General features: G+C 42.6%; 2 protein-coding genes across 2 annotated transcripts in view; one reads left to right on the forward strand and one right to left on the reverse strand.

Moving 5' to 3' along the window:
* The window catches only part of aimp2 (aminoacyl tRNA synthetase complex interacting multifunctional protein 2), an 89569-nt gene that overhangs the window by 60617 nt on the left and 8926 nt on the right, over positions 1-20026 (reverse strand). The gene's annotated exons all lie outside the window — the stretch shown is intronic.
* The window catches only part of rsph10b (radial spoke head 10 homolog B), a 48928-nt gene that overhangs the window by 20843 nt on the left and 8059 nt on the right, over positions 1-20026 (forward strand). The window contains exons 10-16 of the mRNA XM_078557662.1: positions 823-1012; positions 6376-6472; positions 8992-9071; positions 9980-10128; positions 16625-16732; positions 17080-17247; positions 18897-18974. Coding sequence (XP_078413788.1) covers positions 823-1012; positions 6376-6472; positions 8992-9071; positions 9980-10128; positions 16625-16732; positions 17080-17247; positions 18897-18974 — 870 coding nt within the window. The remainder of the gene's footprint in view (positions 1-822; positions 1013-6375; positions 6473-8991; positions 9072-9979; positions 10129-16624; positions 16733-17079; positions 17248-18896; positions 18975-20026) is intronic.

Consider the following 20026-nt stretch of genomic DNA (forward strand, 5'->3'; position numbering starts at 1 on the left):
CTCAGGCCGCCAGTCACCCACTCCATAGCCTTGAGCCACTGGCTCAATCCCTACAACCATTTTGTTGTTTACTTGCCGACCTCAAATGCCTGCAGCCTGTCTGTCCTCTTTTTTCTCTTCTTTCATAGCCTCAGCACCAGCCTTTCCAACTCTTTTGGATTCATCACCTCTCCTCTTGGACCTGATTGCAGACCCACGTCTGCTGTGCAGGCACAATGCTCTGTATCTCACTCCAGCCTTGGGACTGTGTCTGCTCTACATATTCTCTACTGGCACTATGCATTTACAATATTAGCTTTATTTACCATCGGGCAATTATATAACTGCGTGTCATACTGGAATCATGGCAACCTATTAGGTAATTAGAAAATAATCTTATATTTATTGGGTGTTTACATACAGAGCCTACTGAGATAATTTAAATTCTGTAGATAGATGTATAAATTATTAATTTGGATGTTTCATAATCAGTCACAGAATTAGAGTTATTTATCTGTTTGGTATCTATGTAAGTAAACAGATTTTTCCTATCTTGCCCTACATTCCTGATTGATGTGTGCTAATCATGTGACAATTAATGAATTATCACTCATTCAGTCACCAAGGAGTGATTTCTGTGTTTCAAACCCAGCTCCCATTGTGCAGCCAACTATCATTCCTCTGTCCTTCTCATCCCAGGGCTCAGCCCACACTTGCTCCTAGTCCCAATGCTACCCTCTCAACTCACCTTTGGTCAAGGATCTCCACTCAAATTTATTTTATAAAGTTACTTTATTAGAATTCAATGTTATATGACTTTAGATTTTGATTTTATTTGTGCAGTTAGAGTACACTACTCTCCGATATCTGGCAGAGCTGAAGAAAATATACGGTTTCTACAGTAGCCTGGGACATCAGCAAACACTGGATAATACTTTCTTAATGAGCAACCTCCAGTTCTGGCGTTTTCTGAAAGACTGTAAATTTCACCATAATGCCCTGAGTCTGGCTAACATGGATAGGATCCTTCATGGTAATTAAATCTCCTTTGGAACACAAACCCACATCCTGTACCTGAGTCTTTCTGCATGATAATACTGATGTAGTCAGAAAATAGCCTCTCCAACTAGCCAATTACTCCTTATGAAAGATTGAACTGCTCGATAGACATACTCAAAATTATGAGGGGGTTTTGATAGGGTAAATGAGGAGAAACTGTTTCCATTGTTAGGAGGCTGAATAACCAGAGGACACAGATTTAAAATAATGGCCAAAAGAGACAGGGGAGATGAGTAGAATAATTTTTACATGCATGTTGTTATGACCTGGAACACACTGCCTTAAAGGATGGTGGAAACAGATTCAGTAGTAACTTGTGAAAGAAAATTGGATATATACTTGAAAATTAAATTTTATAGGGCTCTGGGCAAAGAGTGTGGGGAGAAGGACTAATTGGATAGCCCTTTTAAAATTCCAAATGACCTCCTATTGTGTTGTATGATTCTGAGACAGTTGACTAAGTTTAAAGTAATAGTCAAGGTAACTAATTACGCTGAGGGGTTGCTACTAGATAGCTTTGCATGAAAACACTGAAGAATGGATAAGAAACAGGCTGATGGGCAGGAGGCAACAAGTTTCTGTTATAAGAATTATGACGTGATGGAAGGATTAAGTCAGTTGAGTGCGATTCAGAGGATGTCATGCTAAAACTGTACAGGCTATGGATAAACTGCACCTTTGCGTATTGGTCACAGTGACACATTTAGGCCCTGCAGATAGTGCAGACAAGAGATGTAAGGTGGATGCCAGCATTGAAGATGTGAATTATGTGGTAACACTGCAGAAACTCGAACCTTTCTGCGATTAAGTGAGATTTCTAAGGACATCTTTTGATGTATACGAGATAGTCTACAGGATAGAAAATGAAAGATACTTCAAATTAATTTATGGCAGTAGGACAGAGGGGCTCAGTTCAAAATAATGGCCTGAATTTCACTCTTGGCGTGCGTTCGAAATCGGTGGGCCCAGAAGTGGATGTAGAATCTGCTCCTGGGTGAGATCGTGTTACAACGCGATTTCACACTAGGTGGCCAATTAAGACCCACCCAGCGTGAAACCCGTCTTCTCACTGGCCGGAAGGGCCAGGCAGGGCTGGGAGCCTGTCTAATGACGACCTGGTGGGGGATTCAAAAGCAGCAGAAGCAGCTCCCTGAAGGCTGCCAGGGGACAGAGAGGGAGCTGTCGAGTTCTTGGATGATATATTTTTGTGGAACAGCAATGGCATCTGCACCTGCTGGGCAAGATTGGTGGGCACTCATCCCCCTGGTTCTTGGATGAGTGCCTAGGAATCCTTGCGGAGGAAGCCAGTGCCAGGTGGGACATCTTGATACCCAGGGATGGCAAGAGGAGGCCACTGCACCTCAACAAGAAGGCATAGGCAGAGTTGGCAGCCCAGGTCAGCGGCCACGATTTTGTGCAGCGCACATGGGTGCAGTGCCATAAAAAGATCTGCTTGTGTTCAAGCAAGGGTGAATACCGAGTTGACATGGATCTGTTTGGAGAAGTGTTAACGGCTGGCTGTCCCACCGTGATGCTCGGGTGTAAGACTCAGAGTGCCAACTATCACTGACATCAGCACTGGCCAAGGTGGTGAGCCCTGGCTGCTTGGCCTGATTGCTTTGCAGGTTGAGGGCCATAACTCGGATGTGCCCTGCAAGGTGTTCCCCAGGTGGGGTTGGCCAGGCTGCAATGGCGTTGCAGGTAGAGAGTGGACTATTCAATACTCCTCTGTCCTTTCAGGAAAAGAGAAGCCACAACACCATCGAGAGGCCGAGGACAGGTGGAGGCCCCCCCCAAACCTCAATTCTGGTGAGGTACGAGATGGATGCCCTGAAGATGGAATGCTGACGTCCAGCGCGGTCCAGTGGTCATGGAGAGGCAGGAGTCTCTGACAAAGCTAAGAGTGCAGTGCACAGATGTGAGAGCGTCAGAGTGTGTAAACATTGTTGTGTTGTCTTATCTGAAATGGAAACCTCAAACCTGGAGTCCCCATTGTTCATTGAAAGATGATGACACCATGATGCAGATCTCCATTGTCTCACCAGCCTGCTTAGCATGCACTGTGACAATGTGATGACTAATATTAATGACATGTTGTTTTTCTCCCCTAGAATCGGCATCCAGCAAACGATTGCAGGACCCTGAGGAGCCATCCTTGACACCGGAGGACCAGTGCCCGTCAGATGCACCTGTGTCATACGCCCTCTCTGCACCTGCCCAGATACAAGCACCTCGGTAGGCATTAGATTGTCGGCTACAATGTCAGTGCACAGCGGGTAGGGCACGGCACAGTTGCATGAGGAGCTGGCAGAGGCAGAGAGTGCCCAGGGTGTCAACAGTCAGAGGACCATTTGAGACCAGTACCATGCTGAGTCCGGGGCAAATAACGAGCTTCTGGAGTTGTCCATTAGGCAGCAGATGCTGGATGTCTAGCGGGATGATCTGGCGGAGATTCCTGAGGGTTTGCTTGCCATGGTATCTGTTATCGAGGCTTCCATGCGGAGCATGAGTACTACGTTGACCCTGAGCGCCAAGCGCACCACCTTCTCCATTGAGAGAGTGGCGTCTCTCATGGAGAAGCAGCTCCAGGAACAAAATCAGGTGTTCCTGGGCTGCGCTTGGACCTGCAAGCCCTCTCACAGGCAATGACTTCAGGAGGTCACTGTCGGTGTGAGAGATGGTACTGAGTATCTCTGCTAGGTGCTTGTCCATCAATGGTGAGTAGGGAGGTCCAGACGACCTCACATTGGTGAACGAGCTTCGTGCCGCCTCTGCGAGTTCCTCTCAGGGTGCTCTGGATGGTGCCTGGAGCTCCTTCACCCCTCTGCCAATGACTATAGCATCTGATGAGGCCACGATGACTGAGGAATGTACTGGATGCATCCTCACAGGTAGTGGCCATGCCGGCTCCGCTGGCCAGAAGTCGACTGCCAAGGTCATCAGGTCCAACACAATACCCGTGTCAGCATGCTGCCTCCAATACTGCTGCCAGCAAGGGGGGTGCACCAAGACGCAGCACTCGCAAATGTTCGTTTAAATTACCGTGAGCACAAGAGGAACTTTTCATGGGTGATCTTCCACTCTGCCATTATTTGTTAAGTTGTTTACTGGTGTGACTGTTAACACCTTATAATGTTATGTTCATTGTCTGTAATTGCCAAGAGCATATAAATTTTGCTTTTGTGTTAATGGCCTGAGTATGCTTCACTTGTTTTATAGGCGCAGGGCACACCAGTATCTCATGCTGGATGTGAGGGGTTCTAAACATTATTGTACAGGTACTGAGTGGACTTTGGGTTCAATGGAATGGGTCATTGCAAACGTCTGGTAAGGAGGCAACGCACCTGGCATGAGGTGGAAGCAATGCCTTGCAGCCTTGCTGAAGGAGCGTTGAATCAAGACCCCCTCGTGTCCCTGCCCCCTGAAGGTTCTAGAGTTCTGCCTCCACATCCTCACCATGTTCTTCCTTGGGCTGCTCTTCTGATCCACCACTGGAGTCATCATCTGTGGCCTGTGGAACTGCCTCAAAATCCTCTTCTTCCATTGGGTTCCCCCCTTGTCAGAGCCAGATTGTGGCAACATAAAATCTTAGATAATAGTTTTTTAATTGCCTTAATTGACCCTTTAATTGTCAGTGGGCGTGGTTCCAACTCCCGCGCGCACCCACCAACCTCAATATTGCAGGCGTGCGCGATGACGTTGGGACACACGGCCAATGTTATTTCGCGCAATTTTACGTGTGCTCAGGACAGGCATGCATCTGACCTTGGAATGTAAAATTCAGGCCAGTATTTTGGAACTGATGTGAAAAATTAAGGTAGAAGTGGCAAAAACCTTGGAATATTTAAGAAATAGATGGCTGCTGTGATGAGAGAACGGAGTTATTTCTGGATGGTGAGTTTGGGTAGATTCCTTATTCTTTTCAATCTTGTGCAATAATTTACTTCTGTGAACGCTGAGCTACCGATGTAGGTGTGGCTTTAAATAAATAAAAAATAGTTATGTTTCCATAACACCCTTTCATGGATAATAAATCTGTTTGAAGTGCTAATTATTGTGCGGACAAAAATTAGACATTTTGCAAGATCTCATTATCGGCAATGAGATGAATGGCCAGTTAATCTATTTTTGTGGCAGTTCTTCAGGGAGGAATGTTGGCCAGGACACCAGGAGAACATTCTTTTTTTCAAAATAGTGGCAACTAAACCACTGGCAGATGGGGGCCTCAGTTTAATATTTCACACAGCACAGTCTTAACAGAATAATATATTGTGTGTTATGCAAACCTTGTTGTTGCTAACCTTGTCAATCGCAATATTGTCCATTCAGCTTAACTACAGAAGATCCACGAGTATTTATTTTATGATGCAAAATAACTAGCTGAATTTTCTGCTCACCAAGATGAGAAATGTCAAATAAAAATAGAAAATACTGGAAATACTCAGAAGTTCTGGCAGCACGTGTGGAGAGAGAAACAGAGTTAATATTTCAGGTCATGACCTTTCACTGATGAAAAGTCACGGAAACGTCAACCCTTGTTTCTCTCTCCACAAATGCTATAGGACCTGCCGAGTATTTCCTGCATTTTGTATTTTTATTTCAGATTACCAGCTTCCACAGTATTTTTCATTTGAATTAGTGAAAAATGTCAATGCTGATAAATGGGACATGTTACCAATTTTAACACTTAGTATTGGTATCATGTATGCCCAGTTCAGGTGTAGCAAGGCATAAGTGCATAGTAAATCTTCCTGCATTGCGGAACAATGATATTCTTGAAACCCCAGCTTCAGAAGAGCACTCCCTTCTCCACCAGTATGCAGTTTCCTCTTGTCCACTCTGAATAAAATTACCATTTTAGTGGTAAATTGTGGGCAGTTTTGAGCAATGATTCTGTGATCAACAGGATCTCTCCTTTACAGCTTGGAATGAGAGACAGACTAGACTCATCCTATGGGAATTAAACCCAGGTGCCAAAGATGAAAGGGACAAGAGGAAGGGTGCCCTGTCATTATGCTGCCCTGTCATTGTGCCACCCAGTCTCATCCCAACAGCACAGTTTATGATAAAGTTGTCAATTAAATTGTAAATATCCATCATTATATGTAAAATATCAAGACTAGAATTCAAATCCACTAACTTGTAAAGGATATATCCCATTCTAATCTTTTTATTTTACTCTTTGAGAATCAAGATTGCTATATTCATAAAGTCTGAATTCATGAACTGTGTGGTGTTATAACTTCAAAGTAATTTGAAAATTTAAGCATTTATTCTTCAGATAAGCTAGATATTAAACCACAAATTTTCTTATTGATGCAGGAAAATTTACGACAGTGGAGAAAACTCACTCTCCGTTTGATACGTTGCTGTTGGGGAAATTCCTGAGCTATGTCATTATCCTGGCATACCATATTTACCACAAGGAGCATGAGTAAGAGACCAGTATTTAGCTGCTGCTTCATTTAGGAAATGTGCTGAAAATTATCCAGGCATTTTCTTTCCATCCATTTTAAATTGGTGATGAATTCATTAACTGTATTTTAGGGTTATATTTTCAAGGGTCTGTAGAGGTGGATATGGAGGTGGAGGTCCACAAATGGGAGGAAAATTCCATCAGGATGGCTCCACCATCCTATGGGATTCTACAGGTGGTGGGGTGATGGTGGGGCTAGTTACCTGACTGGCCTCGGCAGTCAATTAAGCCCCTTGAAGACTTAATTAAGGGCACTTTCCTAACCAGGTTTGGATCTTCCAGCCAGTGCACGAGGTACTCGTCCAAACCAGGAGGCCATCCATGAAAGGTTGGCGGCCTCCCAGCTGCAGACCGGGTAGCTGATGAAGCTGGAAATGCCATTCAATGGGGATGCCGCAGTAACAAACAGCTGCAACCGCAGCAGTGCCTGTTACTGGGAAGGCTTTTCCCTACTGTCCGACGTCCCTAACCCTTTTGGCCCTTCTTAAATCCCCCATTTGTTGCTGGGACCAAGAATGGGGCTGTTTTCACGCCTCCCTGTACACTTCAGCAGTGCCCACCTCTGACAGTGGGGCTGCCTATTTTTCACTGCTGGATGGCTTTCTGTTGGCCCTCTAGATGCAAGAGCTTGTCTACTGCCTCCTCCAAAATCTCCCTCAGTGACTTGCCGCTGGCATTCTGGGTTCTCAACCCATATTTCATCCCAATGAAGGGATTAGGACCCAGGAATGAAAATTCCGCAGTTAGTGTTTATTATTCATTTTGGCTTTGAATCACACTATTTGAGGAACTCATGACATGCTATAAACATATATATACATTGATGGTATCAATTCTGTAACTGTGTTGGTTTTTGAAAACTCTGGTCTTTGAAGTTTAATTCAGTGTAACTATTCTCCCATTCCCTACTGGCCAGCACACTTGCTCTAGGTGGAACTTTTAAGCATAATAAGATCAAGATGGGTTAATTAAACATTTTTTATTTAAAAGTTTAAATTCCTCTTAAACTGAGTAGGAGAATAGCTATGTAAAGTGGACTCCCATCAAAAATAAGCTAATTCTTCATATGTTAACTCCTTCAAAATAGCAAATATTTGACTATGCATGAGAGTGATTGGGATAAGTATTGCCATAGCTAATAGGGTAGTCCATGCAATATTATGTTTCCAGCCTTCTTGTAACCATGGTGCCATGGTGTTGCAATGGGCTGAATTTTCCCTCCATGAGTGGGAAACAGAGGTCAGAACAGTTTCTGGATGCCAAATCCACCCCTGAGGGGTAACATTGACTCATAGTGATTCTCATTGGCTAATTGGCTTAGATACAGGTTCGTCATCCAGTTAAGGATGGCAGATGGGCAGGTGGACTGTTGAAGCTGGAAGGACAATAAGAGGCTTTTCAGCTTGAAAGGAGCAGCAGGCTGTGATGGAAGGTAAAGTATGTGCTCCAAGATGGAGGTGCTCTCTCAAGCTTTTGAGGTTAGACCACCACTTTGTGGGGGGAGGTGGTGCGCTTGAAGCCCAGAAAGGTGACAAGTTACTCCATTAAGTCACAAGCATCCTGCATCATGCATTGGGCCTGTTTACAATGCACCGTTGTTTGGCACTTTTACTTATGCGGGCCAGAATTGTTTTGAATCTTCTGAATGCCTGGTCACAAGAATGTAATTATGATAAATACCTGCTTTTAATTCCTGTTGTTCTGGGATTTTGGAAAGAAATGTGGAGCTATGTTCAGATGTGTTCTGAAAAGGAAACTAACTGTCTGAGGCTATGGGGATCTAATTAAAGGGCTCTGCATAATGCACAGCTTCAAACAATGCAGTGACCATGCTTCAATGGGCAAGTTAATGTTGAGTGTTGGTGCAGGAGAAGCATCTTTGTTGTTTTGATACCTTGAGGAGGAATTATATAGAATATAAGTACAGAAACAGGTCATTCGGCCCAACCAGCCCATGACAGGATTATCCTCCATTTGAACCTCCTCCCATCCATCCTCATCTAACTTCATCAGCATTACCCTAATTCCCTTCTCCTTCATGTGTTCATCTAGTTTCCCCTTAAATGCATCTATATTATTTGCCTCAGCTACTCTGTGAAGGCCACTCAAGGATGTAACAACCGTATATAGACATTTGTACTGAACACTCTTGATGTGTTTAAAGCTAAATGAATTTGTCTATTTATTTATAGATCAAGCTTTGGTCAGATAGAATATATATTCTAACGTGTTATACAATGCAGTGACAAGGGTTCTTCATTTAACTCCTGTGACTTGCTACATTTGCACTCTACATATGGGGCCAGAGCAGGCAACTGTGACTCATAAGGAATGCGAGGTCCAGTTACATCAATGAGCCTTATGCAAGGAACACATATAGCATAAACCCTCCAAAATATAATGTGGCTCTTTGTCTACTGTAATTTTCTCAAACTGAATCAATACCTTTTGTCTCAATGATGGTATTCTTATTTCAGAGGCCATGATTCAATACTTGCTGCTTGTTTGTCTAAGCTAGTGACCAACAACCTTATCCCTTATGGCTGCAATGTTAATGGTATGTACAATTTGCATGTGCAAATTAATAAAATAACTACTGCACAATGATCTGCTGTCCTTCTACTTTGCTTAATCTGAATAGAACATGGGATTGTGAGGATATATTCTAAAGTTTTGTAGGAATGATTTGCATCCTATGGGTGTGCTGATCTTGTCGCTTGTAAATTATGGACAGTGTCACAAATGGGTTATACATCACTGCTGGGCATCATTTTGTCAATAGTTCTTCTTCTGCTCTGAATACTAAGAAGTGGCATTGTAATCCTTTCTCCATACATGCTAAATCATCCCATTCGTTTAAATGGCTGATTATATTTTGTTGCCTTTGATGTGAATTAAATGCACCTTGTTCAGACAAGGGTAGTTATTCTTTGACTTGCGAATTTCTACACTAAAACAACCTTGTAATAAAATCGCCCATAACACTTCCGCGTAGTGAAACTTGTGAATTTACCACACAATAGACAATTATGCTGAGCAGGATAGATATTCTATCTGGGTTGTTTGTCTACATAATCTGTTTTTCAAATCTAAACTACTTTGTAATTAGGAATTTATTGAACAGTCATCTTTACTGGCCTGAGAAAACATACACAATTGCTGTTGAAAATTGTTTTGGTTAAGAGGAAGTGCCGAAACATATACTGGTAACATAATTTTGATAGTCAATGAAGTACAGAGGTTAGACATTTTATTGGAAATGTTATTTTTTTTATTTTTGTAATAAAATATAAACATTATTGGCTTATGAATAGTTGATTAATTTGTTATTATTTGGTATCCCAAGGGGAGGCAAAGTGACAGTAACATTTAAAAGGAGAAATTGAGAGGTAAAAAAATTAATGTTCCCAACCATGCTGTTTTCCCTTTCTCCTCTGAGTCCTGATGGATTCCCTTTTGATGCAGGGAATCTGTTTCAAGAAAATCAATGTATTGTAATCACACTTGGCTACATAAATAAATGCTGGGAGGTGTACAGAATGTACTGCGTTCAAAACCGTAGGCCACCTAACACCAACATCATGACAATGAGGCACTTCATGTGGATGCTCAAGGTACGCTCTTGGTCTGTTTTGTGTAACAATGATATATCTCATGATAGAATATTATATTAAGGAATATCACTAGTCACTGACATTGTTATATTATTATTAAAGCAATGAAGTACTTTTGAAGTATAGCCACTGTTGTAATGTAGGAAATGCAGTAGCCAATTTGCACAAAGTTTCCAGCAATGTGATAACCTGGTTTTAGTGATGTTGATTTTGTTGAAGGCGACTCACCATCACCTTTCAAGGACAATTACAGATGACCAATAAATGCTAGCCTATCCAGCGATGCCCACACCTTATGAATGAATAATATAAATGGTAGAGTAAGCACGAGGACTTACTCGTACTCCTATTGTTTATGTTCATACCCAAGGGGTGTAATAATGACTCTTTGATATGATCTGATCCAGATACTTGTGTCTTTTGTTTTTTCAATTGTTCCAGAAGTGCTGCAAAAAAAATCACTTGGTTGGATGATGGGAATCATTATGCTGTTGTATTTCACAACAAGTGAACATATGAAGCAGCAATTATGATCTGAGTCATTTAGTTCAATCAGTACAACAGTACAACTTGTCTTTGGTAATAATTGAACAACTCACTGGAGGAGGAGGCTCCACAAATATCCCCATCCTCAATGATGGGGGAGCCCAGCACATCAGTGCAAAAGATAAGGCTGAAGCATTTGCAACAATATTCAGCCAGATGTGCGGAGTGGATGATCCATCTTGACCTCCTACGGAGGTCCCCAGCAGTGTTCAGCCAATTCAATTCACTCCATGTGATATCAAGAAACGGCTGAAGGCACTGGATACTGCAAACATTCTGACAACGTTCTAGCAACAGTACTAAAGGCTTGTGCTCCAAAACTTGCCATGCCCCTAACCAAGCTGTTCCATCTACCCTGCAATGTGGAAAATTGTCCAGGTATGTCCTGTACACAAAGGCAGGACAAATCCAACTGGGCCAATTACCGCCCCATTAGTCTACTCTCCATCATCAGTAACGTAATGGAAGGGGTCATCAAGTGGCACTTGCTGAGCAATAACCTACACACTAATGCTCAGTTTGGGTTCTGCCAGGGCGTCTCAGCTCCTGACCTCATTACAGCCTTGGTTCAAACATGGACAAAAGAGCTGAACTCCAGAGTTGAGGTGAGAGTGACTGCCCTTGACATCAAGGCAACATTTGACTGAATGTGGCATCAAGGCGCCCTAGCAATACTGTAGTCAATGGGAATCAGGGGGAAAACTCTCCGCTGGCTGGAGTCATACCTAGCACAAAGGAAGGTGATTGTGGTTGTTGGAGGTCAATCATCTCAGTTCCAGGACATCACTGCAGGAGTTTCTCAGGGTAGTGTCCTAGGCCCAAACATCTTCAGTTGCTTCATCAATGACCTTCCTTCCATCATAAAGTCAGTAGTTGAGATGTTTGATGATGATTGCACAATGTCCAGCAACATTCGTGACTCCTCAGATACTGAAGCAGTCCATATCCAAATGCAGCAAGACCTGGACAATGTCCAGGCTTGGGCTGACAAATGGCAAGTCAGAGGCTAAGAATCTTGCGGAGAGCAACTCACCTCCTGACACCCCAAAGCCTGTCCACCATCTACACGGCACAAGTCAAAAGTGTGATGGAATACTCTCCGTTGCCTGGATGAGTGCAGCTCCAACAACACTGAAGAACTTCACACCATCCAAGATAAAGCAGCCCATTTGATTAGCACACCATCCACAAACATTCACTCCCTCCACCACCGACACACAGTGACAACATTGTGTACCATCTACAAGATACACTGCAGAAACTCACCAAGCCTCATTAGACAGCACCTTCCAATCCCACGACCACTACCATCTAGAAGGACAAGGGCAGCAGACACGTGGGAACACCACCACCTGGAAGTTCCCCTCCAAGCCACTTAACATCCTGACTTGGAACCAAATTGCAGTTCCTCCACTGTCACTGGGTCGCAATCCTGGAACTCCCTCCTTAACGGCACTGTGGGTATACCTACACTACATGGAGTCCAGCGGTTCAAGAAGGCAGCTCAGCACCATCTTCTCAAGGGCAATTAGAGATGCGTAATAAATGCTGGCCTAGCCAGCGACACCCACATCCCATGAATTAATTTTAAAAAACATAATAAATAAAGCATACTTCCCACATCAGTGGGTTGGTCTTAATCAAAATAACTCCTAACTAGCCTCCAGCATTCTTCCTCTGAGCCTCTCCAAACTTTTCCCATGCTACTTTTGGTTTTATAAACCCAATGGGTAACTGCCATTGATGGCTGACTACTAATATCTCCTTCTATAAGTCTTGTCATCCTGTGTTCACAGCCTGAAATGACCAGCGACTTCCCAACACAGTGGGCAAGAGGTGTTTATTAACTGCTGGGAAAAGTTAACAAATTTACAGTACCAGTCATGGCTCAATGGTAGCAGTTTCACCTGGGCTTAGGTCCCAGTTCAGAGATTTGAACACAAAAATCTAGATGATGCACCAGGGCAGTCCTTTGCCATCTTTCAGATGCATTAAACTAAGGCCCCATCTGCTCTCGCAGATGAACATAAAAGGTCCACAACACTATTTTGCAGAAGAACAGGGAAATTATCCCCCATGTCCTGGGCAATACTTCCCTCTCAAAATCATCATCACTCCAACCAGATTGACTAGTCATTATCATCCTGCTGGAAACTTACTTAATGCAAATTGGCTGCTGCACTTCCTACGTTACAACAGTGACTATACGTCAAAAGTACTTCATTGCTTTAAAATACTCTGGGATATCCCGTGGTCATGAAAGGTGCTATGTATGTCCAAGCTTTTATTAATTTCAGTCTATGGGGAAACAATATCAAAGCTTTGTCCACTATCGTTTTAACCAACTATTTGCTCTATGCCTTTTTAAATTTATGTGACTACCCTAAGCTTTAAAAGTTTGAAAATAACTTTCTCCCCCAAATTCTTTCTGTATAAGATGGTCAAAAGATCTCAAAATGTGACTATTGTAATACAATAAAAAAATTAGTGAATATTTTAAAGTACATCCATGGACGCTAACAGAGATCACCTCATTTGTAACTTTAATATTTTTGATGATAAAATTGCAGCTTTACCTTTTTTTAAAAGGATAAGGCACAATTTGGAATATATAATCAGATGATTTTTCACCTCATTATCCTACCTTAACAAAAGATTTATTTGAATACAAGCCTCCTTAGGTCCTTATTATGACCTCTGTTGTATTCATGATGCATGAATCCTATACAAATGTTTATATCAGGCTTGTCCAACGCCCGGCCCCAGACCACAACCCAGCCCCCGAAGCCTTTTTATCCAGCTCACGGACTCACTGTTCAAACTATGGGTAAGTTAAATGAAAGATCTGCAAGGAGCTGCTCCTCCAATCACGGGCTGTTTCTCTCCCATGTTTGCTGCTAGTAGGCTCACTGGCTAGCCCATCAGCGGCAAATTTGGGAGAGAATCAGTCTCTGATTGGAGGAGTAGTGGGCAGTGTGAAGGTGAGTGGCTGCTCCTTTATTTTCAGAGTGCGCACTCTCTCTCGCCCTCCTGTGCAGGCACTGGCCCCTGAAGTAGCACAGGGCTAAGATGATGAAGTGATTGGGGAGGCCATGAGGAAAAGCAGAGTCATGTATTTAAAAAAAAAACTAATAAAATACCAAAATCTGCAAATACACACTGGCTGAGAACATGAGATGAAATCATGCTGCTTCCTGATAGTGCTGATTGCTCCAAGGGTTATCCCAAGCAAGGACTCAGGAAAAGGGTGGTAAGAAGGGTAGCAAGGAGGAAGCAACAAATGTTCGGCAATCAGGAGGAGATCGGGAAGGTCCACAGAGCAAGTGGAGGTCGGGAAGGCCTGTGGAGTGGGTGGAGGTTGTGAAGGCTGGCAGAATGGGAAGCAGCGACATGGTCTACGGAGTGAGTGGAGGTTAGGAAGGCCAGCCAAATGGGAGGAGGGCCTGGCTACCACCTCCTGATTGATTCTCCTGAGGTAACATGTCCAAACTTCATGGGCCCAGGTGGCAAGTGTGTGTGTGTGTGTGTATGTGAGCCTGTGTGAGCGTGTGTGAGCCTGTGTGTGTGTGTGTGAGACTATGTGTGTGTATGAGAGAGTCTGTGTGTGTGTGTGTGTGTAAGAGAGTCTGTGCATGTGTGTGAGTGTGCGAGTGAGAGAGTCTGTACGTGCGAGTGTGAGTCTGTGTGTGTGTCTGTGTGTATGTGTCTGTGTGTGAGTGTGTGCGTGTCTGCCTGTATCTGCGTGTGTGTGTCTGCGCGTGTGTGTCTGGTTGCTTTGATGTATGCTAGTTTTGAGATGTAAGAGAGGTGGAGTGCATTTGCATCTTGTTGAATAGAGCATTCAAGAAGGGGAGTGAAATCTGGCACCTAGGTAGCAGAGACCAAGCAATGTTTATATTACTAATAAAATTAGTACTATGAAAGGGGTTTTATTGTTAGTAGAGGTGGAGTTCAAAGGGGCTGGTGATACAATGAGAATTTACATTCAAAGGGATGTGCTGGGTATAACAGATAGCAGTTTTGTGTGTGCAGAGCAGAGGCATGTAACACCAAAGCAGATGTAAGCCTACAACTGTCTGCAAGAGAACCAAAGTGAAAGAAACCTCATTTTGAATTTGTAAGGTGAAAATGCTTTGCCTGGTGTCTGCTTAAAGTCTATAGGTTGTTGTTGCCTTAATGGAGATTAGTTTGGGAATTTGTTAAAAAGTTATGATAGTAGTAATTTGTAGCCATGTGTATATATTTAACTTGTGTAAATTAATAAATGCCTCATGTAGTTTGATATAAAAATTTCTCGAGAACTAGTGGTCTGATTCCTGAATTTAGAGCTGCATCTCAAACATACCACTTAAAATATATGACAGTTGTTAAAGTTTCCCTCTAGGATTTTAAATAACAGCCTTTACCAACTGCTGTGTCAAAACAGAGTGAGAGAGAATGTGTCTGTGCAAGTGAGAAAGAGCATGTCTGTGAGAGTGAGAGAGTGTATCCGAGCGAGTGAGAGAGCGAGCGAGTGAGAGAGCGTGTCCGAGCGAGTGAGAGCGCGTGTCCGAGCGAGTGAGAGCGCGTGTCCGAGCGAGTGAGAGCGCGTGTCCGAGCGAGTGAGAGCGCGTGTCCGAGCGAGTGAGAGCGCGTGTCCGAGCGAGTGAGAGAGCGTGTCCGAGCGAGTGAACGGGTGATAGCGAGAACCCTGAGACTGGGAGTGAGCCGGACCCACTCACACCCTGCCTTCCCCCTCCTCCCTCCCCAAAAACCTATTCACAAAGCAGGCCAGGAAAGGAAAGAAACCCAGGTTGAAAGGCAATCCACTTCTGGACCCCACTTTCGGATGAATTCTGTGGAGGCCAGCACAGAGTGTGTGCCACCAGAGGCGAATGCAAGGTCAGTGTTAATTGAACCCAACTCCTAAGCTCAGGCCTGGTCCTCACCCCTTCCCTGGTGACCAGGACTTGGGGCCTAGCCTGTCTCTCCCTAGCTCTGCTTCTTAGCGAAAAGCCAAAAAGGGTTTTATTGGTGAACTCTGCTGCTTGGCACTTTTTAATGGGCATTTATATTAATGACTTTTTTTCTCGAAATTATCAATTTATTACTTTGACATTGATTTTTTAAAAAATTCATGTCTAATGTGTGAAACCTTATCTTACTGAAATTTGATCATTGGACCCTTGAGTGGGAAAAAAATTGAAATGTGCCCCCCCACTCCCCAAGTGAAAAGGTTGGACAAGTCTGCTCTATATGATGGAAACCTAATATCCCCATTTTGTGGATGGCAGACCAAAGTGGATTTGCCCTCCACTTTGCTTGTGTTCTTGGGAAAGGTAAGTGCTCAAAGATACAATGCTGTAGCAATAGGAAGTAAAGAAAAGAATTTTGGTGAGAAAGGTGATGAAAGACATATTGACATATTTATGCGAACCATATAAGTGGAGCTTCATTATAGTTTCAGGTGCAGGCATCCAAAACCGGCAGGTGGAGACAAGTAGCTGTCATATTGGAAAAGAAGTGGGTTCAGTGTTATATTATTTGACACTAGAAATCCATGGCATGCAGCATTAATTGCTCCCAGAATAATGGAAACCTGGAAATTAGGTGGTGCAATTTTCTCCCATCTCTCCTGAAAGTGTTGACACCTTTTGGGTGCTAATTGGATTTCTAAAATCTTGTCCAAGCAACTGTTATTCACTGGTGAGCTAAGACAGTGAGTATTAGCGTGCAGCTTGACAGCCGCATCTAATCCTAGCCTAATTCAATGCGTTTCACATCAGGGTTTGCTGGATAATCATCAAGTACTGGTACCCAGTCATTTGTCCTATCTCTGTGGGAGGGAAGGTTTCATGATAAATAATATGATATTTTACAATTAAAATTTACTCAATTCTAAATAATCTTGCTTTTTACATATTTATAAAAATGCATGTATCCTATTTTCCATTTTGTTCTGTAATTGCAGGATCTAAATTTATTGAGCAAGGACTTAACAGCAACTCGTGTAGTACAGATCTTGTCTGAGGATAACCCTGCAGTGTCTGATGGAACCTACAATAACATGAACATAGAGGTATAATTCATTTTAAAAGTTAGAGGTTCTAACCCATATCCTTCAGACTCTGGGACAAGAGTGCAACCAACTAACACTTGGAAAAGGCACTGCAATATAATATAAAGCACATTTTACTGTGCACAAATTGGCAGCTGTGGTTGATTACATCACAACGGTAACCACTTTACAGCAGTACTTGATTGGTTGTGAAGGGCTTTGGAACATTCTGCAATTTTTCATCTTTATTTTTAAATCTGTGAAAAATTCAAAAGCAAATTTATGAAACTTCTAGTAATAAAGTGTTTGCAAACGGAATAAATATTTTGTTATTTGATGATGTGAGCGCAACAAACCTTTTTATTCAGATGGTTTTCTTGGAGTTTCTGGAAGCACTTCTTGCGTGTGCAGCAGTGTATGTGACTAAAAGATTGCTCGAGAATTCAGAAGCATCCTCTAGATCTTCGATTGAGGTGAAAGTAATACACATAGCAAGTGATACGTCTATGCAAGAGGTCCATGTGCCTTCAGACCAGGTAATGAAATGGCTTTGATTTCTTTAATCTTTTTAAATACAAACTGTTCTGCTTAACAGCAAGATCCTCATAAAGATAAATTCGATCTCCATGGGTTACACCTCACCGTTCATTAAATTCTGTGGGATTTAATTCATAGAATCATTGAATGACACAACACAGAAGGAGTCCATTTGGCTCATTATGCTGTGCTGGCTCTTTGAAAGAGCTATCCAATCAGTCCCATTTGCCTGTCCTATCCTGTACCCCTGCAAATTTTTCCCCCTTAAGTATTTATCCCTTTTGAAAGTTGCTATTGAATCTGCTTCCAGCACTCTTTCAGGCAGTGCATTCCACAGCCTACCAACTCAATTAAACAAAAGAAAGTTTCCCCTTAATTGCTGTTGATTCCTGACTTTTACTTACCAATTATTTTTCTCAGTACCTCTCTGCTCCACAGATCTAAAATATTTTGAAGCCTCATTAATCATCCATTATGATTTGTTAACCTAATACCTGTTAATCTAGTGATAGCCATGGCTCAGTTGAGCACTCATAGGAACACAGGAACAGGATTAGGCTATTTAGCTTCTTGAGCCTGTTCTGCTATTCAGTGAAATCAGGGCTGACCTGTGATTAACTCCATAGCTTTGTCCCATTTCCCTTAATACATTTTGGTTAACAAATTCTTTCACTCTCAGATAAAATTGCCAACTGATCTAGCATTAATTGATGTTTGCAGAAGAGAGTTCCAATTGTGTGTAGAAGTGTTTCCTAATCTCACTCTTGAAAAGTGTGGCTCTAATTTTTAGGTTATGTCTTCTAGCCCTAGAGTCCCCAATCAGTGGGAATAGTTCCTCGTCTTGGAATCAGAAGGTTGTGGGCTTATGTAGCCCTCCAGAGGCACGAGCACATAATCCAGGCTGGATTTCCCAGTGCAGTACTGAGAGAATGCTGCCCTCTCGGAGGTGACGCCTTTAAGATGAAATGTTAAACAAAACTGTCCTACCATGTTGTAACACAAGAGTTCTGGTTCAGTATTTCGCTAGAAAGAGGTCTGAGACTGTATCAGTCTTAGTGCTCTCCCACACCTCCTAATGCCCAGCTTGGGCGGAGGAGGAGGAATGCCTGATAGTAAGTTGCCTACCATATATCAACTTTTAAAATTTTTTCATAGAGTGTGAGCGTGGCTGGCAAGGCCAGCATTTGGCACTTCTAACAGCACTGTGGGTGTACCTACATCAGATGGACTATAGTGGTTCAAGAAAGCAGCTCGTTACCATCTTCTCAAGGGCAATTAGGAATGGGCAACAAATGCTGGCTTTGCCAGCGACCCTCAAATCCCATGAAAGAATAACATTTTAAAAATATTGTGAATTGCACTTTAAAATATATTCAAAGGCAAATATTAAGCTTTGGCTGTCCTAATGTTTGATTTTTATACACGATGCTTTCCAAAAAGTTGGAGACCAAAGCTATTCTTATGTATGACCTTTTCATCTCAATTAAGTATAGTGATGAGCAATTTGCACCACAGCACTAAATCAAAAATTCTGACAAAATGCTTTTATTAGTGATACCATACACCATAGACTTTCAATACCTATTTATTTATTTTAGTGAAAGAATGTTGAGTAAAATTTTACAACTGTTTTTTTTAAATCAATCAGATTACCCATGAATCATCTCCAGTAGACGCGATTGAACAAAGCACAAAACCCCCTGTGAAGAAACGTGGTGAATCTACTGTAAGCTCTTGAAGGAAATCAGTGGTTTAAATGATGATTACGTATCTCATTTATTTACAAGATGAATGGATGATATTTTATATGCAAAACATTAGGTACTTTTTCTAATGCCAATCTCTCCTCCAGAGGTGAAAGCTTCTTGCTGGGGTACACTTCCACAGGTGCAGTCAGCCCATTGGAAGTGGTGGTTTGCCAAAGTTGGCCTTGCATTTGTGAGCCCAGAGTTCAGTTCTGTCGATCCTGTTCTCACTTGACACCCATCCATTGCACTTTCCAGTTGGAGAGTCACAGGATAAAAATCGGCAGAAGGAACTCTGAATGATAATTAAGATTAATTAAGATTAGCTAGTTCTGGATGTCAACATACAACAGTAGCAACAACTTTGATGTATAGACCACCTGTAAATTCAAAAAAAAATCCCAAAGTGCTTCAGGGGGACATAAGGGAGTAATTGGACACAGCCAAAGAAGGGTGATGTTGACCAAAGAGGTGGATCCTAAAGGAGGAGAGACTGAGTGGTATATAGTGCAAATTCCAGCGTGTGGAGCCTTGAAGGCGTGGTTGCCAATGGTGGGGCAAAGGAAGGAGGTAAAACCCCAAAGGTCAGAGTTACAGGATTGGTGATTTTGAAGTGGGGAATTAGGATGTGAGTTGTAGGGCTGGAAAAAGTTACATCAATGGTAAGGGGCAAGACCATGAAGGGTTTTGATACAATGAAAAATAAGAATTTTAAACTGGTGCTGTTAGTTTGGGGGGTGATTGTGATCCAATGTAAGTTGGCAAGTGATGGATGAAGAGTGCTTTGTGTGGGATATGATAAAGACGTCAGAGTTTTGAATAAACTGATGATATTTACGGTGGATGGAAGATAGGAAGCCAGCTAGGAGAGCATTGCAATCAATAGTTGAATCTGGAGGTGACAAAGACATGGATGAGGCTGCAATTGTTGAAGCAAACATGGAGATGGGCAAGATTTGGCGTAAGTAAATTGTCTTTCTGGTGAAGAGAATATGGGATCGGAAACCGGTAAGGGTCAAATAAGGGTTCCTAT

This window comes from Cetorhinus maximus, chromosome 15 (assembly GCF_964194155.1).
Source record: "Cetorhinus maximus chromosome 15, sCetMax3.hap1.1, whole genome shotgun sequence".
NCBI lineage: Eukaryota > Metazoa > Chordata > Chondrichthyes > Lamniformes > Cetorhinidae > Cetorhinus > Cetorhinus maximus.